Source organism: Primulina eburnea, chromosome 8 (assembly GCF_022965805.1).
Source record: "Primulina eburnea isolate SZY01 chromosome 8, ASM2296580v1, whole genome shotgun sequence".
In the NCBI taxonomy this organism is placed as follows: Eukaryota; Viridiplantae; Streptophyta; class Magnoliopsida; order Lamiales; family Gesneriaceae; genus Primulina; species Primulina eburnea.
The window spans coordinates 1,434,664-1,461,032 of record NC_133108.1 but is presented as its reverse complement, the minus strand read 5'-3'; the positions used below and the strand labels follow the sequence as shown (position 1 = coordinate 1,461,032).

Below are 26,369 nucleotides of genomic sequence, written 5' to 3'. Positions count from 1 at the left end.
CCACTATTTACACGATGATTTATTGCTTAATATTCACCTTTCCCCCCTCAAATGGCACAGCCAATTCATCTGAACTCCCATAATTTCTCGACTCTTGGTGTGATTGTGTCAAAAGTTTAAGCTATTGTCCTAATTGTAGTCATAATGTAAAACTTGATTTCAATGCCAATCTTACAGTTGATCTGACACATCAAAAACAAAAATATATATATCTGATGGAACATAAATATATTTTTTTGCAAAGTGTAAAGTGTCGCGATTTGTGAGTTGTTGAGTGATGCAGATATGTTTTGGACGCAATGAGTGATGCAGATTTTGATTGGCCATAGTGTGGTCTCATCACCCTCTATCGTTATATTTAATTCGTGAACGTGTCTTTCACAGTCATCAACACAGATGCTCAAAGTCACACGGCTGTCTTCATTTGATCAGATATCAAATATCAACATCCTGCTGCATCTTCGGACCACATTAGTTTTTCTCTAACCTTTTCTCTAGATTTACCGATTCAAAACATGTGCATGGCAAAGTCATTAACTCTGTTTCTTCAGTTCCCGAGCCATGAAGATAACAAATTCAGAAGGGCAGATTTGAAAGGGAAGATTGGATTTCCATATGGTCGAAAACATAAGAAAGGAAAGCTTTCCCTCCCAAGGTGTTGTTCCACAAATTGCCGTGCTGCAGGAAGTCGTACGTGGGCAGAGGCGATGAAGGAGGCGCAGCCGTATTTTGTGGCAAATAAAGGCTGTACGATGGTGGTGGCACTGTCCAGTGGGATTGTTGATGGTCCGTACTTGACCTCCATTCTCCAGGTATGCCTCTCTGTTCTTGTCTTGTTGCAGTTGAAAAATGAACTTCTTTCAGTCAAAGGAGGAGGAAAGCGAAGAGAATTTCGGAGAATTTCATGCATGACACGTACTTATTTATTTAAGCAACCCGAAGATTAAGCAAAGTTAAATAAGTGATTCACTGATTTACGTGTGGGCAATTCATGCTGCCAGTTTGCACTTGTCAATCCTATTTAAGAACTTTCCCTTGCGGACAAGATGGTTCGATAATTTAATATTCTTGGCGAAATGTTGCATATTGGCATCACTATTAAATCAAATGATATGGAAGTACAAATCTTGGTTTCATTAATTGTAATATTTATGCCGCTTTATGTTGATTACAGTTAAACTTTTCGAAATCTTGTGTTGGTTCTTCTACTTTTTATTCAATTTTCTATCAAAATTAAATTACACCTGACACTTGCGTCCCTTGGGCCTTGGCACACTATACATGCATATTAAAAAATTTTAATGTCATGTTGAATATTTTTTTGTGTTAATTCGAGATATTATATTAAAATTTAAAGTTTTAAAAATATTTTTTATAATAATTTTTTATGTTATGAATGATCTAATTATTTAATTTAAAAATTCAAAATATAAATAAATATAATGAAGAAGTATTTCATTTGTATATGCTAGATAGATAAGATTCAAATTTACTAAAATGTGTTTAAGATATTTTTATTAAACAAAACATCTTATGTTTTGTGATTTGAGGAAAAATGTATTTTTTGTTTATAAAAACATAAGAGAATGACATAAAAATTAGTTACTTTAATTATTTCAAACATAATAATATAGTAAATATAGATAGTATTTAGTTGCCCGGGGTCCAGTTACATCTTTGTCTCACACTGGGATAGCTTTCACATTCGAGATTCGTGACCCAAATTTTTTCAAAAATAAATTAAATAAATAAGCATGAATTATTCCTACAAAAGAAATAAAATGAAATAAACATGAATTGTATATAATATATAGGACGACAATGTATGGGTTCGGGTAGGATTTTATGCCTATGTCTCATCCTCGTTTTCATTTATTAAATCTGACTTCATACTCATTCTCAACCGTTGAGTATTCAATTTTCATCTGCATCTCCATAACTGTCGGAGTACTGAATATTCATATCCCTACCCAAACATCATGTTACCACCAACAATTGTATTTTTCAAATTTAAATTATTTTGATAAAACTATACTTAAATATCAAATTCTTAAGAAAACAATAAGAAAAAAGTTAAAAATATACAAAATTTACAAACTAAACATTATATAAAAAATAACAAAATATTATAAATAATTTATTCCAACACTATTATCTTATAAAAATTACATTAGTTTTATACTAATAATTTTATCTGTTTTATCCAACTACTATCATTCAAAAATAAATTAGAATTAATATTTTTTAATATGAATCTATATCTATATAAATATATGAATGTGAATTGTGAATTTACATAAACGTCCTTACCTTCATTTACACACTTCATATTTAATTTTTTTTTTTGTTTTCCATGTTTTTCATCTATTAATTCATGAAATTTAAAATAAATTGAAGTATAAATATATGAATGTGAATTGTGAATTTACATAAACGTCCTTACCTTCATTTACACACTTCATATTTAATTTTTTTTTTTGTTTTCCATGTTTTTCATCTATTAATTCATGAAATTTAAAATAAATTGAAGAGAAATGAATTTTAGTATTTTTCAATCTTTATACACTTCATATTTAATTTTTTGGTTGTTTTCCATGTTTTTCATCTATTAATTAATGAAATTTAAAATAAATTGAAGAAACACTTCATATTTAATTTTTTGTTGTTTTCCATGTTTTTTGTGATGAAATTTGTACTCCATTTTTAAAAAAAAAAAACTTATCTTTAATAAAATTCGAAACGATAAAATTAATAAATATTTTTTTGTTTATTTTCTATCAGGTATTAATGACTTCTAAAATAAATTGAAGAAAAATGAAATTAAAATAAATTGAAGAGAAATTAATTTTAGTCTTTTTCAATCTATTAATTAATGGAATCTAAACTAAATTGAAGAAAAATAAAAAAATAAAATTTAGCATCAGCCTTCATTCTTCAGTAATACATGTTTATTTTTTTGTTTTTTTCATATATTAATTAATTAATAAAATTTAAAATAAATTGAAGAAAAATAAAATTTAGCCTTCATTTTTTGGCAAAAACTTGTATGAGACGGTCTCACGGGTCGTATTCTGTGAGACGGATCTTTATTTGGGTCATCCATGAAAAAGTATGACTTTTTATGCTAAAAGTATTACTTTTTATTTTAAATATGGGTCGGGTTGACCCGTCTCACGGATTAAGATCCGTGAGACGGTCTCGCATGAGACCTACTCTCATTTTTTTGATGAAATTTGCACTCCATTATTATTATTATTTTTGATTTTATATGTTTTTCATCTATTAATTAATATAATTTAAAATAAATTGAACATAAATGAATTTTAGTCTTTTTCAATCTATTAATTAATAGAATCTAAACTAAACTGAAGAAAAATAAAATTTAGCAGCCTTCATTCTTCAGTAATACATGTTTATTTTTTGTTTTTTTCATATATTAATTAATTAAAAAATTTAAAATAAATTGAGAAAAATGAAATTTAGCCTTCAATTTTTTGATGAAATTTGAACTCCATTATTATTATTATTATTTTTGGTTTTATATGTTTTTCATCTATTAATTAATGTAATTTAAAATAAATTGAAGAAAATGAATTTAGTCTTCATTTTTTGTGATGAAATTTGTACTCCATTTTAAAAAAAACTTATCTTTAATGAAATTCGAAACGATAATATTGATAAATATTTTTTTGTTTATTTTCTATAAGCTATTAATGACTTCTAAAATAAATTGAAGAAAAATAAAATTTATTCACCATTTTTTGGATTTATCTTTTATTTTTTGAAATGAAATTTACACTCTATTTTTTTAAAAAATATATATCTTTAATGAAATTTAAATTAAATAAAAGAATAATGAAATTTGATTTTTGTTTGATTTCTATTTTTTATTAATTAAAGAATTTTAAATAAATTGAATAAAAATGAATTTTACATTATTATTCAAAATTTTATAGTTTTCAAATTTTTAGTAGGTTTTATGTGAAACAGTTTCATTGTTATATAGTCCTGAGAGAGGCTGACCCAGTTATTTCAGTAGTGAAAAATAATTTTTTTTTTCACGATTCAAGTCAGATATGAGACATGTTTCACAAAATTCACTCGTGAAACAATCTCATAGAGTTTCTGTGTCAATTTTATTTTTAACTTAAATAAATTAACATCTATGAATAACGTAAATAATAATAATTAATATACTTCTCTTCGCTTGTTTGTTTTTTTCCATCTATTATTTAATATATTCTAAAATAAATTGAAGAAAAATAAATTTTAGCCACCAGTTTTTAGAATGAAATTTAAATTAAACCTTCATTTTTTGGAATGAAATTTACAAATCATTTTTTTTTAAATAATATCTTTAATAAAATTTAAAATAATAATAATAAATACATATTCTATTGTTTTTTTCCAAACTATCAATTAATTCTAAATAAAATTGAACAAAATTAAATTTAGCCACCATTTTTTTAAATGAAATTTACATTTTATTTGTTTTAAAAATATATCTTTAATATAATTTAAAATGAATAGAAGAATAATAAAATTTACAATATATTTTCACAAAATAAATTATATCCTTATTTTAAAAATAATTCTTTTTGTTTGACTTTTTTTTTTTATTTATGAATTTATAGTTCTCCAATTTTTGAATTGGTTTTATGTGAGCCGGTCTCAAGGATATATCCTTCAGATGGGTCACCGGTCAATTTTCAGAGTGAAAAACAATGATTTTTCATGATTATGGTAGGATATGAGACATGTTCCTATGAAACAGCCTCGTAGGAGTTTTTATGCAATTTTTATTTTAAACTTGAGTAAATTAACATCCATTAATAACTTAAATAAACACGACTAATAAATTTGAAAAATATAATAAAATTGTGTGAGTTTACATTTATGTCGTTATTTTCGTTAAATAATATTAATAAATACATGTTTTTTTTTGTTCGTTTTCAGGTATTAATGAATTTTATAATAATTGAAGAAAAATGAATTTTATTTTTGGAATGAAATTTACAATTTTTTTAAAAAAAAATTATATCTTTAATGAAATTTAAAATAAGCGAACAATGTCAGCTGCTTAACTCACGAAAACTTCACAGGAGATCACTCATCCCAATACTACTCTCACTGTTGCACGCTTAACCTAACAAAACTTAATGATAGTGAAAGATTTATCTTTTAGTTCGAATGTTGCTTAATATTTATGTCAAAAGTTATATTTGTTACCCACGACACAATATTTTTTTATTATAATTGTGATTTATCGTGCAAAGCCTATACTAAACAAATGGTGAACATAATGAGGATTGCATTGACGTGCCTGTCAATTTGCCAAATTATAAAACCCTATGCATGACAAACACAAATAATTGTTTGGTACAATAAGAAAACACTTCAAAAGAATCAAAATGAGTTTAAATTAATTTTTTGTGTAATAATTACTCTTATATACATCAAATGAATAGAAAAAAAGAAATAAAAATGAATTTAAATCGTTTTTATGTCAAACAAATTACCAATACACAACCCAAGTTTTATATCACAATAAAAAAATGTGATCATTACTTTACTTCTTTGTGTTACATGTATAGAATAACAATCACAATTGAAGATGAGAATGAGATCGCAATAATAACATTATTTGGAAAAGTTGCAGCGTCTTTTGTTGGATGTTCTATTGAAGATTTCATTCAAATTCATGACCAGATATAAGATAAAACAAACAAATAATTTTATATCTACATAAATATTGCATCTAACAATAAAAATTTCCTATGCAAAATTTACCAATAACCCATATAAAGATTCTCTAAATCAACCAAGCTACAAGCTCCACACATTCTTGTTCAAGTTGGATAATTCAGTGGAAAAACGTGATGAAAGTGTTAAAAATTGTGGCAGAAGCTATTGAGATACATGACAATTATCCAACAACAAATGTCAATATCAAGAAACGGAGATCTCAGAAGATTATCAAGCCAACTAAACAAGGCAGTGTAGCACCAAATGTAGAAAAATCAAATGAAATAAACATCAACAAAAACATGAAGATCCATGAAGACGAAGATGAAATAGATATTCGAGATGAAGAACCAATTGCCGAGTACAAAAAAAGAGATAAGAAGATCATGATTAGAGTGGAGGCTCCGGACTTGAATTATAGATAGGGTTAGACACTTGATATTAGCTGTTAAACCTTAGTTGAATAAATGTATGTGGTACAAGACTTGTACTTATATACTGAAATGTATATATGTTTTATTTCACTATGTTTCGCATTTTTAAAAAAAAAAAATTAGCCATGTTTTATAACTGAATAATTAGTCTCAATGATGATTAAGAACATGATTAGCGTCCGGGTCCCCACAACATGTGGACGGACACAAAAATATTTCAAGAAGTCTTCAGATCAAAGAAAGAAATGTGATGATTTCGATTGTAAAAAAATAATTAATTATTTATCTATTAAAAGTTATTCTTATTTCAAAAATAATTTAAACATATTTATATAAAATTATCATATACAAAGTATTCTGTTTTTCAACGTGCAACGCACGTGCATTTTTCTAGTAAATACATAAATATATGTATATATAAATGAGTAGGATGTAGTAGATGTTACTACATCCGTGTCCTTATACCCGAAATTTTCATAATGGATTAAACATTCAATTCTTCCATGTTCTTCTTTGTTCGGATCAAATATCGAAGTTTTCGGTTCGGATGAAATTACCATCCCTAACAATATACTACATATTTGTGTAACTTCCTATCTCTCTTTCTTTTTTTTTTCTTTCGAAATATATATTATTATTATTTTATAAAGTTTAATGAATACATAACTAAAAATCCACTTGTTGTTTGGAGATTCTGGCAACTTAGTTCAATTCACAGTTTAGATTAGGGTTTCAATCCATATCACGTAGGACCGTATAGCATGTCAGCGTCATTTGCGAGCCCTTCCACGGGTTCACTTCAAAACGATCACCACCTTAGAAAGCCATTCTTGTCTCCTTGCTCGATTTGGGGGCTGAGATTTGACAATGGTAGGATCATTAAGAAGTTTGCCGGAATTCAATCGGCGAAAATCTCGTCTTCTGGGGAGAATGGCCGAGGGAAGAAGATTAACGTGTTAGGAGAAACAGAGAGCTCGGGAATCGAAGCGAGTAGTTCGGTTAAAGATGAGTTGGTCGTGAGCTTCTTTCGAGAGGCGTGGCCGTACTTTATAGCTTTCGGAGGGAGTACTTTCGTTGTTTTGATATCTGCTGAAATTGTCGATAGCCCACATTTGGACCCTATTCTCATGGCACGATATATTTTCTTTCTTTTTTTTTATTATTATTTCAAATGAGCTGTTGATGTATGCCGTTAATTCACAACTTCATGGGACAAAAGATTGAATTTTGGAGACTTTACATGGTGTTATGTAAATTCGCCAAGGCTGCTGCCTCTTTGTTTAGTAGTAAGCTGGATTAGGTTTTGGCTTTTGGATGGTGGGTTGTCTGATCGATGAAGCCTTGTTTGTAGGATATTTCTCTACTTCATGGGTTAGGGATAAAGTTTGTTCTTGTTCCTGGGACCCATGTCCAAATCGACAGGCTTCTGGCTGAAAGAGGTCAGAGAAGTTTACATTTTATCATATATCCTAGTAAAAATTAAGATGCTACCTTTTCATAATGCTGGCCTTCATTTACTTCGAACCATGAAAAGCTTTTTGACTCCAATCATCTTTAAATTTCTTTTAAATGGTTCATACTGATGCAAATACGAATTTGTTTTGGCTTTCTGTTTGTATAAATATACATGTTTTGTCTTAGGATCGGAACCCAAGTATGTTGGTAGCTACAGGATCACCGAACCTGAGTCTCTCAGGGCTGCAATGGATGCAGCTGGAAGGATTTGTAGTATGATTGAAGCCAAGCTATCTCCTGGACCTTCATTGAGCGGTATCCGACGGCATGGTGACAACAGCCGTTGGTATGACGGTGTCAGTGTTGCTAGTGGTAATTTTCTGGCAGCTAAGGTGAGGATATTGGGTCTCCACTCTCCAGCTTCCGACTTGTATTGAATAATAAGTTGTGTGTTTACCATAATCTGGTTAAATTTCTTTTAGAGGAAGTCCTCAACTTGGGTTTCCTTATTTTTGTATTGATGACATTTGATATTCTTCCTGTGGCAGAGACGAGGAGTTGTGGAGGGAACTGATTATCTTTCAACTGGTGAAGTAAAGAAAATAGACGTCCCTCGCATTCGCGAGAGTCTTGATCAAGGCTGCATAGTGCTGTTGAACAATCTTGGTTATTCAAGCTCCGGAGAAGTATTAAATTGCAAGTATGCTATATCATATGGCTTTTGATATGTTTTTTATTTACTTCTCTGCATAATTTGTTCGTAGGCTAATTTCTTTCACTTGTCTTCATTGATTTTTTTAATTTTATATCTATGACAGATAGCTTGTTTTCCATGTTGGGTTGGCTTATTTATATTTTGCCTATGTTTTTATTTCGGTGGTTGATTGAGTTATAAACATTTTTCTTCATTGATTAATTTTTTCACTGAAACTCCCAAGTTATTTAAATGTGTGCTCTTGAAACGTTAATGAGCAAGTGAGTCCTAATATCCAACAGTACCTGCTTTTCAACATTGCAGTACTTATGAAGTTGCTACTGCATCTGCCTTGGCTCTCGGAGCGGAGAAACTTATTTGCATCATAGATGGACCAATTCTGGATGAACAAGGAAGGCTTATACGCTTTTTAACTCTTCAAGATGCAGACATGTTAATTCGTAAACGAGCTAAACAAAGCGAGACAGCTGCAAATTATGTAAAAGCTGTTGCTCAGGAAGACTCGGCCTCTGGTGTGCACAACGATTCAAACAATATGCTTTCTTTTCCAAATGGGAAGGCTTTTGATCAAGCTCCAAAGTTTCAGAATGGTGTTGGCTTTGACACTGGGAATGGGCTTTGGACCAGTGAACAAGGTTTCGCTATTGGGGGGCAAGAAAGGTTGAGTCGCTTAAATGGTTACTTTTCAGAATTAGCTGCTGCAGCCTTTGTTTGTCGAGTAAGCCTCCAGAATTAGCTGCTGCAGCCTTTGTTTGCTCTACCTTTTTGCTGATCCTATTAATTTTATTAACTTTTTTATTATAATTTTGATTCTGTTTGTTACCAGGGAGGTGTCCAACGTGTCCATCTTCTGGATGGTACAATTGGTGGAGTGTTACTGAAGGAATTGTTTCAAAGAGATGGTGTAGGCACAATGGTGGCAAGGTAAACCACATTTTGGATACCATTTGTATTCTTTAGGGGATGCTTTTGAAAGGAACCTTTTACTCGGTAAACTATAGAAAAAGTGTATCACAGTAAAACTTGGGATCAAATATGTTGATATTATATGCTAACACTTGGTATTAATTTGTCAGCGATCTTTATGAAGGGATGCGAACGGCTAAGGTTGCTGATCTTCAAGGAATCAAACGGCTTTTGGAACCTTTAGAAGATTCTGGCGTATTGATAAAAAGGTCTCAAGAAGAGGTTAATGACTGTGATCTTTATATTATTTTGAAACAATTTAAAATAGCCCTCGGATACTTTGATAATTGTATTCTTTGCATGTCAGCTACTCCGAGCATTGGATTCATTTATAGTTATGGAAAGAGAAGGTCACCTTATAGCTTGTGCTGCTCTTTTCCCTTTCTTTGAAGAAAAGTGTGGAGAGGTAGCTGCTATTGCTGTTTCTCCCGAGTGCCGTGGGCAGGGACAAGGAGACAAATTACTCGGTAAAACTCTTTATATTTCATTTCATATCGAGTTGACATTGTTCAATCATTTGATGGCATGACATGAATGTGCAGATTATATCGAGAAGAAGGCATCTTCCCTTGGACTGCAAATGCTTTTCCTACTGACCACACGAACCGAAGATTGGTATGCATTCCTGATTCAGGTTGCCTAATATCATGTGTGTTCTCACTTCATGTTTGACAGGTTTGTAAGGCGAGGCTTCTGCGAGTGTTCCATCGATTACATACCAGAGCACAGAAGGAAAATGATAAATTTAACACGTAGATCAAAGTATTACACGAAGAGAATATCACCTGATATGATCGGAATACGCTTTAACAGTTCTTTTACATGACGTGAACCCTGTCCTCAACTATACATTGCAATACACACAGGATAATACGATGACACACTGTAACCGACTCAAATAAATATTATCTGCTCTATAGGGAGGTTGAGAATGGCTGTACCTTGCAGCACAACTTCACCAAGTTCTAATTTGTGTGTTTCCAGCATATCTATCAATGAGGCATTGCTTAGGATGAAGTACTAAAATTGCAACCGAAGTTGCAGTGTTCCCTTGAATTTGGGAGGATTAAATTTATTTCATTTTGAATAAATACATGTAGTGTGGACTCAGAATGCGTTCAATTTGAAATTTGTAAATTTTTTATGCGAAATTTGTGCAATCTGTCAATTTCATTATCGATTGAACTGACTAAATCAGCCAATCCTACTCAATTGATTGAAAATAAGTTATTCTGGTCTGCAAATTGAATAATTCTATTTTTTTCCCCCAAAAAAGGAAAAAGAATGAAACTATTATGTAAGATTGGTTCAGCAGCATACGAATGAACCTTGCAAAGCGTCATTTAAATCTCTCAAGAAACAACTACGAGTGGGCCAGAAACTATTGGGTTTAAAAAATATACGGGGTTCAAAACCAAAGTGACTTAATAAAAAAACGAGATTTTCAAAAACCCCAACAACGGTGAAATTACCGATAGAACATAGTGTAATTTATTTATAAAAATATCCCTTTTTTTTAATGACGGCTTTCTATCTATATACCTTAAATTACCTACACAAATGGAATTTATATTACACAAAAAATCTTATGGGACCGGTCAGTTTTGTATGACATATCTATTATCTTATTCGATACATAAAAATATTTTTTTATATTAAAAATATTAATTTTTCCTCCATAAATAAATCGGATTTATCTATCTTACAAATATATATTTATCAGAGTCTCACAATGGACCATACTAGTCCAAAAGATCCTTAACTAATTTTTTTTTTTTTTTGTGTATTCTATAAATACATTGGACAACATTTTAAGAAAACCCAAATGTAAATATTATTTTGTTTTTAATAAAATTCTCTGCGCTTAATTTCCAGTATATTTATTTTAAAAATAATTATATTAATCCACGACTGTTCCAGGTTGACAAAGGAAGTGTGTGGAGGGAAGGAGAATGGAAAATGGAAAAAAAAAATATAGCTCACACTGTTGTTGCTTCCACTCATCGTCGTTTCCAAGAGTAGGGAGGGATTCGATAAATTCGTGTGTGTCTGTCTTTCAAATGGACCGGAATTCTCCTCCTTGTTCGCCAAAGGCAATCAAAATCTCTTGACCACGCATGAAAACTTGCGCAATATTATTTTCGGGGGCTTCTTTTGGAATTTAATACAAATCGGCGAATTCCCATTAAATTTTCGAGCACATTTCTTTTATGCACATTTTATTTTAAATTTTTAGTAATTTGCTTTCATTTTTCGTCGGGTCCTTGTTTGTTGTTCGATTAGTGATAAATAAGAGTGGGATTGATCATCATTCCAATCTTGCTTGCTTCTTTGCTTCTTTGCTTCCTGAGATATCCTTCTTGAGAAATCAAGATTTTGACCATTTGAAGGAGTCAGCTTATATAATATCCAATCCGTGCAACTTCGGAAGTTATATTAATTTAATTTGAAAGCAGCTATCCTTTATGTTTGATATTTGCAAGTTTTAGCAGATATTTCTGGTACCAAAAATGGGTCTTGGTATGTGTCTTCATGTTTCAGGTGTAACAACCGGGTGCGTTACTACAGATTATTTGTTTGTGGAAGTTCTTGGCTTCTGGTAATGGGTGCTCCGAAGCAGAAATGGACATCAGAAGAAGAAGCGGCTCTTAAAGCTGGCATTCAACAGTATGGGGTAGGAAAATGGAGTACCATCCTTAAAGATGTTGAATTTAGTAGAGTCTTGAGATCTCGTTCCAATGTGGACTTGAAGGTAAGAAAATACTTCCTTTTCTGCTACGTGGCAATCAAGGGCGGACCTCAGAATTGAGGAGAGAGGGGCTGGGCAGAAAATGAAGGACGATCTCAAGCATTGAGCGTGAAATTTCAAGTTACGCACAAAAATTTTAATCAATTTTTTTCGTTGCAAGAGCGATTGTCTTGTCGCCCTCGTTGCATCCACCTGTTTTGTCAATTTAAGAAAGATCATTATTGAGCTGGAAAACTCTTATTTTGAATGAACGAAAATGCCCATTGTTGTCTTATGTAGCGTGTGAACCGTGAAATAACAAGAACCATTATTACCTAGGTTTATTATTTGTTATGATTAACATAGGAATTGTTCTCTCTATTTGTAAATAATTTTTCATGTCCGTGTTCACTTGTGGAGCAGGACAAATGGAGAAATTTGAATTGTATGACAAATGGATTGGGGTCTAGGCATAGGGCTAGGACTACACATAAAAAGAATCAATTGATTCCCAAGCGTGAAGAAGAAGAATAAGAAGCCACCAGTCAAAGCTTGGTGATTGAGAAGGATTATGGAGTGCTTTACGGAACTCCCGTCACACAATGTCAAGAAAAATTCTAGGCTTCTGGTTCCACAAAACAGATGTCAAGGTTGGATGATCTTATATTGGAGGCTGTAACAAAGTTGAAGGAACCTCGAGGATCTAGTCGACATTCAATTGCTGATTACATAGAGGTATTATTGTCATCCGATGAATAAAAAAATAAGATGGCAGTAAATGGAATTGATGCTTGATTTCTATTAGCTAAAGTTTTAGGAGAATTGAAGTTTTTGCTCGTATCACCCTTCTGAATTTTGTGTCAATATATTGCAATCCCAAGTCTATTATGGCTTATAAGGTTCCCACCTAGTAGAATAGTCTTTTTGGACGTGGACTATGCTCTTCGCCCTTGCTAACACAATGCCTCCCAAAACATGATTTTTCAAGATAGTTCTCTCTATCCACTATGGTTGTGCCTCTTTCAAATTCTGATATTATGTTTATGTTATAGGAGCATCACTGGACGCCTCCAGACTTTGAAAATACCTTGGCTACACATTTGAAGCTTTTGACTGAAAATAGACAGTTGGTTAAGGTATTTCTTTCAAGAAAAGATTTGGCCAGTTTTCTTGTTTCAAATCATAATCTAATATTGGACAGGTGAGGCATCTATACAGAATCGCACCGTGGTCGTCAGGGAAAGACCCTACATTGTTGCATGCAAATGGAGCAAAGAAGAATCTTTCGGATGCTGGTAAAGATGGTCTTGTGATTCTTACTAAAGCCCAGATTGACGCGGAGCTGGAGAAGATGAAGAGCATGACTGCTAAAGAGGCTGCTGCAGCTGCCGCACAAGCTGTTGCGGAAGCGGAAGCTGCAATTGCAGTAGCTGAGGCAGCTGTCGTGGAAGCAGAAGAGGCTGAGGCGGAGGCAGCACACTGTGTTGCTGATGCAGCTCAAAAGGCGCTGAATTGTGACATATCCGGGTTTGGTAAAGTCAATACTTGAATTTGAGTACTTGCTATGATACTCTATATGCTATCATAAACTTAATTCATAGCATGTATGACTTTGGGCCCAATTTACACTGATCGATATCACATTTGGAGGTAGTTTGTAGCACTTTGGGCTTTCTAAAATCATGTTGGTATGAATACAAGTTCAAATGTTCAAAAGGCTGGCCGATTCACTGTTTTCAATTTCTGATTCTTGGAACTGAACTCAATCTATCCCTTTCCTAGAGTGTGACCTTCGGATTCTACCATTAGTTTAAAAAAATTGTAAAATTTGTTTCCTTGATCTCTGTGCGACATTCAGTTTGTAAGTCGTAACTACTGAAATTTTTGGTAAGTTTGGTTTGCATCTTTTCCTGTAAACTATTTCTTTATCTGATAGCCCTTTTTTCTTTCATGTGCAGAGATCAAGTGGCAATAATTACTGATTGCATTCCCGATATGAGGCAGGGCAATTCATTCAGTTAAGTCTTGATATCATTGTGCTAGTCTTTTGCGACCATGTTCCTACAATGTAATTAAGTAGCAGAAATGTAAATCGAAATTATATTTGTCTCGTAAATAGTTTGAGTTCATCAAATTTATGCCTACCAAGGTTGATATTAGAGTACCTTGTTAGTCTTGTTAAGAGTCTAATGACACTACAGGCCGTGATAAAACATTTGTCTCATTCATAATATGCGCTAAGCTTGTCTCCAGCATGGTTTGATCGGATAGAACAAGCCATTATTGTCAGCTGCATGATTTTGTCGAATAAAAAGAGCTATATACAGCTAGTTGTGCGCCATTGACTCTTTGCAATCTCAGAATTGGCAAATGCTATTTGAATAATTATGAATAGTAGCAGAAATCACATTATGCTAGTGATCAACATATAAGCAGGGCGAAACATTGCATCCAGATACTATTATAAATTCATAAAATATGCTGTCAGCAAGAAGAAAGGGGACAAAACTATCTCATATGTTCAACTTCTATGGACCTTATGTTTCTTAGGAAAATAGTTTATTTTTGGCATCAAAATTTCACTTTCACATGAATCTTATTGTTAAAAGTCTAAACAAGATACCTAGTTTGACAATCATGGAGAAGGTCATGGTTTCGTGACCACGATCTGAATTAGCTGCATGTGAAAACATTTTGGTTCATCAGCTCTCAAAATCTCAGTTTCCAATTTTCGGAAATAAATGGACGTACTCCTTGAGAATGATCCGGTTGGATAAGTCTGCTGCTATCAGCCGGAGCACAAAAGTAGGATAATTCTATCACACAACTTTCTGTAACGGACATTCACACAGTGTGCAACATAATTTACCATGACGCCCAAGATATACATAGAAATACCTCATCTTGTCAAAAACTAGTTTGGTATAAAGAAAATGAAAACAGAGAGCGAGAACATTGGATCAGAACTCAACATGCCCCCTCTGTTATAACTGTCGAACCCTTTCATGATGCTCTTGGATGTTCTAAAAGAGTCAGACGTAAGAAAAAGAAAATTGGGAATTACCTCATACTGCAACATGAACAATGGGCTTCCCTAATCACGCTAACCGACTCAAAAACACTAAAATGATTAAGCAGGAAAGCCAAATATTCTCCATCTTGTTCAAGTGAATGGAACCATATCCCAATGTGGGAACATCAGGTGTCGAAATTTTCATGGCAATAGAACAGTTTCATGATACAGATTATCAAAGCCGTAAATGCATCATTAGTGTCTCAAGAGAAAAAAAGAACCAAGACACAATATTTAGCAACCAAAGAAACTCAATATATATTCCACCAGCTTTCTCTTGTCATTAGTGCACGCCTCATAATTCATTCAAAAAATATTCAATTGCTTTATGAAACACAACCTGTCTAATTCTACATTAGCAGGACAACAAAATCAACACCTTTATGCCTAAACTGCAAATGATATCGTTTTATATCATTCCAATACAACGGTGGCACCAACTTCTTTGAGCTTCTCCACAATCTTCTCAGCCTCCTCTTTGGAAACCCCCTTCTTAACCACCACCGGGGACTTCTCGACCAAATCCTTAGCCTCTTTAAGACCCAAATCAGTAAACCCTCTTACCTCCTTAATCACCTTAAGCTTTGCCGCGGGGTCAAATTTCTCCAATTTCACATCGAACGCTGTTTTCTCTTTAGCCACATCAGTGGCGGCGGATGATCCACCAGCGGCCGCCGAAGGGGACTGCAATCCGGATGCGGATGGCGCCGGGCCGTATCGATGTAAACCCATTTTGTGGCGTAACAGGATGACGTAATCATGACGCTCAAACTTGTCGAGATCCAAGAGCTCGTCGGCGATTCGTTCCAGCTTCTGGGTCCGTGATTCAGTGGCGGCGCAGAGTGTACGAAAGAAGAGTGTTCGGGCAAGGGGCTTGGAATGTATTTTCGAGACGACGGAAGACATAATGGGAAGATAGTGACGGAAGATTGTATTTTCAAGTAGCTTCTGAAAAAGATTGGAGCGACGGAGAAGGTTTATTAGGTTTTTAAAGCAACGAGGAAGAAGAAGCAGATTTGAGTTGGATCCATTCTTTCGCTAATCACAATTAACCATCAAAAAATTTTGAAATGGTTTGCCAAATACCTTATTTACTATTTATTTCATCCACATTATACTCCTAATAAGATGGATAACCAAGATTTACCCATTATATATAAGATCTATTTTTTTTTTAAATTACGTGTGTATCAAGATCTTATCCATTGAAATTAATTTAAAATATTAGAGGTGTCAAAATCCGAAACGACCTATCAACTCGACAGGGTTCAACACGAAAAAAATCAAGTTTGGATTTGGAGTTTTCGGGTTTGGGTCATATCAGGTTGAACCCGACAGCTGACCCAAAAAAATGGTCGAGTTGGGTTCGGGTCAACTCGAGTTGACCTGAAAATTTTAATTTTATCTTTTAAAATATATAATTAATAAATACTACTTAATTTTTATATATTGTATGTCTGAAAAAATATTTATTTTATATTTATATCATAAATTCTAATAATTTAATATTTAATTTGAATATTTTTTTATTTTTTAAATAATTGTTTATTTGATTTAGTAAATATATTTTATTTTTCTAAAATTAGACTTTCAAATTTAAATCATATTTACGAGGGAGATTTTATTATTATGTGATTAAATTAAAATATTGATATTATTTTTTTGAATTTTATTTTTTAAAAAATATTAAAAAAAATTCAAAATAAGGTTGATCGGGTTGTTTCGGGTTCAATTTTGGGTTGAGAGTTTTCGGGTTGGCTCGGGTTCGGGTTGGACAATTTTTGACTAATACTATTGTTCAATCCGACCCAACTCACCTGAATTGACACCCCTATAAAATATGATATAAAAATGGAAGAGTGATTTTAAAAATTATTTTCTTATTTTCTTAAAAATAAAAATATATATTTAAATATATTTGAAATTCATATATTTGCCTTAAATGGTCAAATATCCAAATGTTATGAGGTTCAAATCTTAATTTGTGTAGATGTTAGGAAATTCTGCTGATGGAGGTTAAAAAAATATACTGAAATGATATTTTTCAATTTAGTTAAATAACTATGAAGTTATTATTTATAAAATATAATCAAATTTATTATAATTTATAATTTAATGTTTAATCACTTTTCTGAGCAAGCTTTTATTTTTGTCCCAATTACAACTTGGTCACGGCCCAAGGGCATGCAAAAATCAAATTTCCGAAAATATACAATATGGCCCCAATCCGTAGTATACTATGGAAGTGCACTCTCTCCACCAGCAAAATAACTGGAAAGATACAATAACAGGTTCTGGTCAACTTGCTTCCACAAACAATGTGGGAAATAATAGCCATTAGCCATTAGCCCAGTACCTGTCAACGATCAAATCCAAGAAATCAAAGACTGAAATCAATATATCGAAGAATCCCCATAAAGGGAACTGTATTATTATAAAGAAGTAATTCTACCATCTGAAAAAAGGAAGAAAGAGATAGTGGGTGGAAAATTGCAGACAAGGAGGGGGCAAGTCTAATCAGAAGATAAAGATGTGAACCAATACAAGAAGGAAGGCAACAAGTAAATAACATTTGCACAAATTTCCAAAACGCTCGTCTATTTCACTGATCTTCACAAATGTTTTTTTTCCTTTTTTTACATCTTCTCAACAATCCTAAGACCACTTCCATTTAATCAATTAGTTAAGACACTAGCATTAACTAAACTAATTAATATTGTGGCAAAGACAAACAAAGGATGAATTACGAGAAAACTGTTCCATCTTCCTGTTCTTCTACAAGAAAATATTTTCATCGATTGCATGCACTTAATTCCTCCCACGGGGCATGTGCTCAAAACAACATACTACATTTACACGTGCTATTTCTGATAGTCATCAAGGCTTCCATGCACTAGCCCACACCACCGGCTGATCCTTCCAAGAAAGGAATATTCCGGGGGAATCCGAGCACGGAACTATCGACCATCCCTCTCTATACCTCCTCAACAATGCGCGCACATCAGCACAAATTTCTTCATTGAATGAAACCGGTCTAAAATCACCGCGTTGCAGGCGGTGTGACCACCGAGCCGCCGTCTCCCGCCTCTCCACTGACTCCGTCGGTGGACAAGCTATCAGGTCCGTTACAGCTGTCCCGGCTGCCTGTTCCAGCCTCAAACGTTCGTTACTTGTTCTTGGGAAGCTCTCATCCAAGGCCTCAAAGTAAACCCTAAAAAAACGTAAAATTTCTTGAAAACTCCTTGGAAAATCATCCTCATCTACATCCACATCAAGATCAGCTTCTTCTTCAACAACTGTAACAATTCTAGGATGCAGCATCCTGAACATGGACATTAAAAAATCCCTACGATTACCACCTGTTGTTACAGAATGTAATTTACCTACACAATTTACGGCTAGGGCTTCGTCTTCTTTGACAGCTAATTCTGCTAAATTCAGTTCGGATAAGTCGCCTGCAAGATGTACGACGTTGAACTCAAAGGGCACGCCCATGAGTCTAGCGAACTTTTCCATCCTGCTTCTTATCTCCTTCATCACCCTCTGCACCCCTGCGCCGCCAGATTGTATGCACGATGGTGGTAAGCCTCAGATGTGGAGTTTCTTGTGTGCGCGTGGCTATGGCTTCAAGAAGAGTAGGCCACTGCGTGCTGAAGGTGTTGCTGATGTCAATTATGTGAAATTTGCTTTCACCTTCAAAAGTGTTAATTATGGCACCGTTACAAAAGACATGGCCGAACGTAGTCCAAGGGCTAACTTCTTGAAATTTTAAGACCACTTTTCTTGTAGACTCGAAAGAACAATTCTTTTCCAATGCCGATATCATTGTCCGATACGTACGCTGGCCGGAATCCGTCATGCGGCAGAACAAGGCATGGAGACAGTAAAAAGCCAGCTTTTGATCGACATCACCGTATGGCGAGCTAAGCTCGTTGAGCATCCACATGAGTTGCTGCACTCGACCAGTGTTTCTATGTGCAACAGCTTTCGCTGTTTCCAAGAGAATATCAGAAGCCCACTTACCATTTTGCCCAGAAAGTGAGGCTGCAAATTCAAGACTTAGATCACGTGCCGCAGAGTAACTGTAAGAGAGTTTATTAGTGAGTCGGCCGTACGCATGGTTTTCAGAAGGGGTGGCACCGCCAGTGGACGTGGTTGGCATGGTGGTGTTGGACGTTTGCTGCTGTTGTTGGTGGTAAGGATCGTAGTATCTGGAAGAAAAGGAGGAGAAATCTTCATCATCCATGAAAATGTTATAGCATTCTTCTTCTTGATCTTGATGATGTAGATATTGTTTAGAAGATCTAGAGCCACTAAAAGTTCTGCTGGAGTTGAAGGATCGATCAGATTGGAGGCTTTCTAGTCGAAACAATTAAGTATCCATCTAATGTAGAGACCTAATTAATATGAAAATAAAAATTGAATCTTTGTTTCAATTGGTAACTGTACGTGCTTGTTAATGTGGAGAGAGAAATATATATGGAGTTGTTTGCTTTTGCTTAACTTTGAAATGGGTATATATTGAGGGGTTGAATCAACAGGAGGATATTGAAAAATTTGGCATCCTTTTTTTTTTTTAGGAATCTTGTTAACTAACTGAGATTTTGGATGGAGGGAGTAATAAATCCAATAATTTAGAGTTTAGAGTTAGGGATAGACTAATGGGGTTAACAATTTTTTTTTGAAACATTAACCTTATCTATTTTAGATTTGGTCTACGGAATTTTCAAAGTTTGGTTTTGATATATAAATTTTGATTTTTTTTTCTCAGTCATATTTCGTATAAATGCTAATATGAAATGAGAAAATGCTGATGTAATAATAATTTATTTTAAAAAAAATTAAATGATGATGTCATATCTTATTTGAAAAATATTATAAAAATCAAAATCATGTAACAATGATTTATATTTTTAAATGTTTATTTATCCTCTGTGTTTACCATACCAGAAAGTTTCCTTTGCTATAATTCAAGATAATCAACCGCCAATTTTCTGAATATGCAAGACTCTCCCCTTACTTCTCCATCGAAAAGATTTTAGTTTCAGGCATCACAGAGTATTAAAAGTGGAAACAATGGCATTGAATCTGGGAAAATCTTCTGCTTCTTGGGTCGAATGAGCGATGAGGATGAGCATAGGCCGACGAGCTTGCAGAGAACCATTGAGAACGGATCATCACCATCAATTCTTCCATAGACGGACAAATCCTTTTCTATACTCACAGAAGTGGAGGATGAGCCATCCCCTTTCTCGCCACCAGTGGCAGAGGAGGAGCGGCTGGACGAATGGGGGAGGCATATTAATGAAGCAATGGACCACATATAACTCTAAAACCAGAACACTACAAATTTTTCTGACAGATTTCAGCAAGAAAATGATGTTCAAGACCAGGCATATACTAATTTCAACAACCAATTATAGCCTGAGAGTTAAATGTGTGATCGAGCAATTACAGGAACATAGAAACCATGTTCTCGATAAATGATGGAATAAGAAATTTAAGTTTCGCAATGTGAGGAGACACAATACAGTAGGGAAATTATGTCAGTCCGCTCTATCTAAAGTTCAAATATGCTTAAAAGTATCCTATCAAGTCAAAGTAGAGAGTCAAAAACATGGATTTTCTCGGTGCTATATATTTTTTCCAGTTATTGAATTCTGCATTATATCACCAAGATTATGCAAGGATGGGCAAGTCGTGGTATTAAGGAAAACCGCCCATCTTAGTACCTAAACAGCGCCAGTAACATTCATGGAGTTCGCGTTCTGAGGTAACTCATCAAAAGTTTACAGTGACAAATTACACGAATTTTATTCGGTAATGAAAAGGTCACTAGAGAGATATTACAATATCTCAAAAACTTATTTTAAATGCAGACGCAATTACTAAAATCTATGCTATCAACCCTTTTCTCCAGCTTATCTTCCAAGGTGTCACATTTTTTAAAGTCAATGGAGACAGATACATAACACAAATTAAGGAAATCCTACCAAGCAGAAAAATCTTTAAGTTCTCCAGTTGACTTGCCAAATTTTCTCTTCTTTACCGCAGACCCAGCAAGCACATCACTATCTACGGTGGTGACAGATGCAGCTGGAGCAATCATTGCCTTCAAGTACTTTCCAACACCGTCACCCGCAGCAGGAGTTTCTGCTGTTCTCGTACCAGGATTACTGTACCATGAGCCTATCTTATCCTGAAAGTATTCCAAAAAAACATGTTGAAAACAAAACAAAAAAGTTGTCATTTAAAAATTGAAGAAAAAGTCATTTCATCATGAAATGACAATCACTGCAACAAGACAATCATAGACTAACATTTTCTTCGTCATCAACAGCAGTCTTCTCTTTACCGGCGTTTTCCTCCTCGTCATCAGATTCTGTGTAAGGATTAACATATACTTCAACACCTATAATCTTGATTTCTTCCTGAAAAGGCAACAGGAAAAGCGGAAATAGAAGCTCAAAACCAAGAACCTAATAACCGGAAAAATTAACGTTGAGCATCCACATAAAGGTTAAAAACAGCAAATTAGGGACTGAAGGGAAGAACAGATAATAAGAAAGGAAGATTACAAACCAAAGGACGGTCATCATCATCAACAGGTACTTTTTCCAATGCCGAAAGGGTAGTCAACCCTCCAACGACCATTCCAAAAACTGTGTGCTTGAAGTTCAAATGATTTGCAGATTTGTACAATATAAAAAACTGTGAACCATTTGTGTGAGGACCTGAGTTTGCCATACTAACAACACCTCTCCCAGAATGAACTAATTTGGAGTTAAGTTCATCTTTGAAGGGCTTTCCCCAAATTGACTCGCCTCCTCTCCCAGTCCCAGTAGGATCACCGCCCTGAATCATGAAGTTCCTACTCATTGGGTACAGCATTAGTTAATATTAAAGTCCTAAGAGTAAAAGGAAATTTAGAAGGGTTGTTGAATGATTATTTCAAGTACCTAATATTTCTGTGAAAAACTACTCCATTGTAATAACCACGTTCACACAGAGTGATGAAGTTCTCACATGTCCTTGGAGTAATATCACAATGCAGCTCAATGTTCAAATCACCATGTGTAGTTTGAACCCGGGCATAACCTTTCTTCTTGGGATTTTTCTCAACTTTAACATATTCATACTCATTTTGAGTCACGGGATCATACGAGGTAGAGGTGAAAGATCGTGAAGCAGCGCCACTTGTGAAGCGACTTTTAACCTGGAATATTTCAAGAAGTATCAAAGTTAATCATACCTCATCTTGAGACAGTGCAAGCAAACTACATAAGAGGATAGCAAAGAAATGGCACTCTACTGATGGTAAGAAATATCAAATAAGTTACCTCATCAACAAAGAAAGAAGAAAATTAACATTTAAAATATCTGTTTATTGATGAACAATCAAGTCAAAACTCAAGATAGAATGTTTTGATAGCTCGACAGTGAACATGCATAGATGAAAAACAACATTTATTACTTTTCATCTTGATCTCTGATTTCCCTATGCACTGCGTCAGATGCAATATTCACTAACCTATATGATCCTTCCATTCTTCTTAATTACAGCGTTCTCGGAACCAGGAAAGTGCTTGTAACGTTTTGAATTTTATGTGTAAAAAGGAAGATACAACAAGAGCTTCATTTAACACTTCTAACTTCTTCCTCCGGTCTTCATCTTTTTACATGTTTGCATATAAATAATCAGAAAAGGCAGCATCTTAAAAATAAAATGTAAGAACCCAAACAACAAGCATAACTAAAGAACCCAATTCTTTCCCACACAAATTAAATGGTTGTGCATAGAATCAGCCAAGATTTTAGATCAGAGTATATACATGTGTTTTTTAGCGCAAAGAGAAAACAACAATAACAACACACAATCTCTTATCTCATTGAATGGGGTCAGTTATATGGATCCTACTTCGTTATTGTGCTCTATCTCTTATTATTTCGTCATCTATCTTAAGGTAATGCATATCATGCTCAATCGGTTATTATCCAAGTCTTTTGTAGCCTTCTTTGTCTATGGGTACTAGTCATGGTCTCGCATCTCCTAACTCTATCGGTCGCATTTGAAAGAGTCTATACCATCTCAGGTGTGCCTCCCTCAATTTTTCTTCGATAGACGCAACTCCAACCCTTTCTCTAGTACACTCATTTCTTAGCTTATCCATATCAGATTTTTGTATGTCCACACATCCACCTTATCATCACCATCTTTGAGATGCAAAGAGAACATAATATAAATGATTATCAAAACCAAAACTAACCAGCTTTGCATTTACTGGTGCTCTTTCACCAGCCATGTGCATGGCTATTCGAGCAGCAGTTTTATCACCGGTATCAGATTTTGCAGCAGCCGCACTTCTTCCATGAACAGCAGCAGAAGCCGCATCTACTATACTGTATGTCTGCTTGGGCAATTCACCGCTCTTTGAGTCAGCATTGTCCTTGATACGTGATCTTGCAGCTAAAATGGCAGCAAGGGCCGCCGCCCTTTCATTTTTTGCTTTGTTTCCGCCGCCACCATGTAATGCAATTTCCTTTGCTTTCTCGGTTCCGAGTTCTTTAAGCATTTGTTTGATATCCCCATTAATGTTTATGTTATAAGACGGATCAGACTCCATTTTCTTCAATTCTACCACAGGAGAAACATGATGGTTTAATATAATGTGGCAGCAACCAAGAAACGGGGAAGGCAGGCGTTTTAACAACAACAAAAAAACTATAGAAACTAACCTTCATCGTCGATTTTTAAATTTTTCTTGACGTGATCAAAATCCACCAGAGTCTTGATATCAAGTGAATTGGGATTCTACTCATGAAAATCAGACACATACTGTTACCAACTTCAATCAATATTTAAATTTAATTAAAGATTTTATCAATTTGGTGAAAAAGACATGGTGCACCATATTCCACCTGAATGGTTATAAGGTCTTGCTTGGTGAATGGTTCATCAGTAAGAAGTTCCTTCCAGTTCTTGGTTTTGAGATTCAATTCCTTGATAGCCTAGGCAGCAACAATGACTTAATGAATGAACATATCAACAGGGAAAAATGAAATTTCGTGAAAATCCAACAACAGGTGTACCTCATGACAGTACACATTTCCAGTGGTCTTCACAGCAACTATATGTGTGAACTCAGTAAAAACCTTGTTCAGGACAGGGCAATGATACTCTCCTGCGAAAAGAGAATGGTATTAAACCCACTATAATAAATGTGAAGTTTAAAACTTGAAGAAACCTGAAATTCTAATATTAGGAAATCAAAGTTGAAATTTCCTAGAGATTCTACTAGATTAGATAGTTTGGCTCATGTAATATTTTCTTGAGCTTATTATCTACAACAATAGCAGGAGCAAACTTGGCTATATTCAAACCTACAGAACATATCCATGCACTGTGCCTAACAACCATACTAATTATGCTTCCCACCGAGGTTTTGATACTATGCCCATCCACCACCGTAGTGTAAACATGTTGAAACCATGGAACTATGATCTTGAGCTTGAATTCCAAATTTGAGCAGGAGCCAGAGCTTAAAAGGCTCAAGATATTGACACCTAGCTTGCAATCAGAAGGTGCAAATATCAATACTTTAGCTTAGTCCATGAGCATGGTCATGAGTTTATGGATAAAAATTTATTATAAAGTCCTGATTAAATAGAAACTTATGTTAAAAAACTAAAGGCTAACAAATAAGCTCAGAAACAACCACTAAGTTTGAGCTCAAAGTAGCATCTTCAAAATACTCGAGCAGTCGAGCTTGAATCTTGTCAACTCAACAAGCTTGTGATCCAACTCCACCCACTTCTCCAATCCCCAAAACCATATATATTTTGCTCTTGCCGCCCAAAATCTCTTACTGTGTCCTCCATTCTTCTTTCTTCTCAGATATATATCACCATCACCACTAGCCACTAATACAGAAACCCCCATCTCAAACCCACTATATAAGGGTCCTCAAAGAACCATAAAAATGCCACATCGAGGAATAGAAGATAAAGTACCAGAGATAGATAGCAACATACAATGATTAAATTAGGAACATAAAATTTAAACTCAAATAACTCAACGTTCAAGCAGCAGAGAAGTGAAAAATAACTTTAGCAGATAAGTCCATGCTAAAACTTCTTTTTCAATTATTTTTCATATATAAGTCATTTACAACTCTAAAAAACAGAGTAGATAGCTAGCATTATCAATAAAATTACAAGATTTAAACTGTCCGTAATTCATTTAAATGACCAAGAACCGGACATATTTCAACCACAATCTCCTCTGCAAAAATTTCAAACTTTAATAAGAAGGAAAACTCAAAACCAACGACATAACACATAATTTACCTTCAGAATTCCTGTGAAAAGTGAGAGGAATCAAATCCTCCTGCTTGAGCGGAGATCCAGTTACCGGATGTTTCCCATACTTCATGATGTACGGAATTATATACCTAAATCCAATTGAAAATATCAACACCAGAGTTCCTCAACTTGAAATTCAAAAAACAAAAAAGCAAGAGAAAGCAGAAGCTCCACCGCAGTAAATAACTAACATCGTCTCAAATACGCTGCCATCTGCTGTGCAAACAGGGTCTTCAAACGGGGTAAACGTGAGACTGCAATAATCAATCAATTAGTTAATCAATAAGCACCACTAAAATCACGCAAGTTATGCAATTGGGAGGCCAAAAAGAAAAGGATACTTGCGCGCAGCAATAGAAAGGAAGGCGTTTGAAGGGGATTCCGGTTTCTTTGGATTTGGCGCCACCCCACTCGGTGGCCCACTCCGTTTTCGTTATGAACATCCGATCTTTGCTGTGTTGCTTCTTACCCATCTTTGGCAATACTTCGGTTTCCCAGAAAATTGGATAGAATCAGATTAGGTTAGGGTATTTACAAATCCATTTCTTGTTTGGAGAAAAAAGGATTCGAATTTGGAATTTTAAAATTTTACTAAATTACCCTTAGAAATTTTGGTGGAGAATGATGTGTTGGAAAAAAGTAATTTTATGTTTTTAAAATCCAAATCCCACCAAATCTTATCAAATTTGATGGGATTTGGATATACTTGTTGAAATCCCATGAAATCCTAAGCAAATCCGAATCCTTTTTTATTAACATCTTGCCAAACAGTAAAAATAGGATTTTGAAATCCAAATCCCATGAAATCCTCTCAAATCCTGGTTGCCAAACACACTGTAAGGGAGAGGATGGTTCCAAGCTGAGAGGATTTAGGTTTAATTTTGGAATAAT

General features: G+C 34.2%; 3 protein-coding genes and 2 pseudogenes across 6 annotated transcripts; 2 read left to right on the top strand and 3 right to left on the bottom strand.

The window, feature by feature from the left end:
- The first annotated feature begins 348 nt into the window (after nt 1-348).
- On the top strand, nt 349-10,553 carry LOC140838259 (probable amino-acid acetyltransferase NAGS1, chloroplastic). 2 transcript variants are annotated; one of them, XM_073204427.1, is made up of 10 exons: nt 349-812; nt 7,531-7,618; nt 7,821-8,026; nt 8,183-8,334; nt 8,653-9,067; nt 9,176-9,273; nt 9,426-9,537; nt 9,623-9,782; nt 9,858-9,930; nt 9,991-10,553. In XM_073204427.1, the coding sequence occupies exons 1-10, from the start codon at nt 516-518 to the stop codon at nt 10,139-10,141; spliced, it is 1,752 nt and encodes a 583-aa protein (XP_073060528.1). In that variant the 5' UTR covers nt 349-515; the 3' UTR covers nt 10,142-10,553. The 2 variants fall into 2 exon arrangements, with proteins under 2 accessions (XP_073060528.1, XP_073060527.1); XM_073204426.1 differs by lacking the exon at nt 349-812 and adding an exon at nt 6,846-7,309.
- A 1,364-nt stretch (nt 10,554-11,917) lies between these two features.
- Nucleotides 11,918-14,276, top strand: LOC140838258 (single myb histone 1-like; annotated as a pseudogene).
- A 970-nt stretch (nt 14,277-15,246) lies between these two features.
- LOC140837655 (uncharacterized) lies at nt 15,247-16,179 on the bottom strand. The gene has a single exon (XM_073203767.1). It carries the CDS (start codon nt 16,020-16,022, stop codon nt 15,531-15,533), a length of 492 nt encoding a protein of 163 aa, XP_073059868.1. The 5' UTR covers nt 16,023-16,179; the 3' UTR covers nt 15,247-15,530.
- A 1,734-nt stretch (nt 16,180-17,913) lies between these two features.
- Nucleotides 17,914-19,500, bottom strand: LOC140837653 (protein SHORT-ROOT-like; annotated as a pseudogene).
- Nucleotides 19,501-20,876: 1,376 nt separating this feature from the next.
- Nucleotides 20,877-26,006, bottom strand: LOC140838257 (peptidyl-prolyl cis-trans isomerase CYP65). Of its 3 annotated transcripts, none has more exons than XM_073204422.1 (11): nt 25,824-26,006; nt 25,670-25,732; nt 25,464-25,567; nt 24,207-24,298; nt 24,036-24,125; nt 23,853-23,928; nt 23,384-23,751; nt 22,076-22,332; nt 21,699-21,987; nt 21,437-21,547; nt 20,877-21,315 (listed from the first exon to the last, which is right to left on the bottom strand). In XM_073204422.1, the coding sequence occupies exons 1-11, from the start codon at nt 25,949-25,951 to the stop codon at nt 21,106-21,108; spliced, it is 1,788 nt and encodes a 595-aa protein (XP_073060523.1). In that variant the 5' UTR covers nt 25,952-26,006; the 3' UTR covers nt 20,877-21,105. The 3 variants fall into 3 exon arrangements, with proteins under 3 accessions (XP_073060523.1, XP_073060525.1, XP_073060524.1); XM_073204424.1 differs by having other exon boundaries at nt 25,653-25,732; nt 25,820-25,959; XM_073204423.1 differs by having other exon boundaries at nt 25,820-25,959.
- Nucleotides 26,007-26,369: the final 363 nt, after the last annotated feature.

What these genes read in the sequence shown, in the direction of transcription:
- LOC140838259 (XM_073204426.1), top strand. Translation starts at nt 6,941, where the DNA reads ATGTCAGCGTCATTTGCGAGCCCTTCCACGGGTTCACTTCAAAACGAT. An exon ending in CTGCAGCCTTTGTTTGTCGA is followed by an intron (nt 9,068 to 9,175) that starts GTAAGCCTCCAG and finishes GTTTGTTACCAG; the next exon opens with GGAGGTGTCCAACGTGTCCA. An exon ending in TAAAAAGGTCTCAAGAAGAG is followed by an intron (nt 9,538 to 9,622) that starts GTTAATGACTGT and finishes TTTGCATGTCAG; the next exon opens with CTACTCCGAGCATTGGATTC.
- LOC140837655 (XM_073203767.1), bottom strand. Translation starts at nt 16,022, where the DNA reads ATGTCTTCCGTCGTCTCGAAAATACATTCCAAGCCCCTTGCCCGAACA.
- LOC140838257 (XM_073204422.1), bottom strand. Translation starts at nt 25,951, where the DNA reads ATGGGTAAGAAGCAACACAGCAAAGATCGGATGTTCATAACGAAAACG. An exon ending in AAGACCTTATAACCATTCAG is followed by an intron (nt 23,929 to 24,035) that starts GTGGAATATGGT and finishes TTTCATGAGTAG; the next exon opens with AATCCCAATTCACTTGATAT. An exon ending in TTTAAAAATCGACGATGAAG is followed by an intron (nt 23,752 to 23,852) that starts GTTAGTTTCTAT and finishes CTCCTGTGGTAG; the next exon opens with AATTGAAGAAAATGGAGTCT.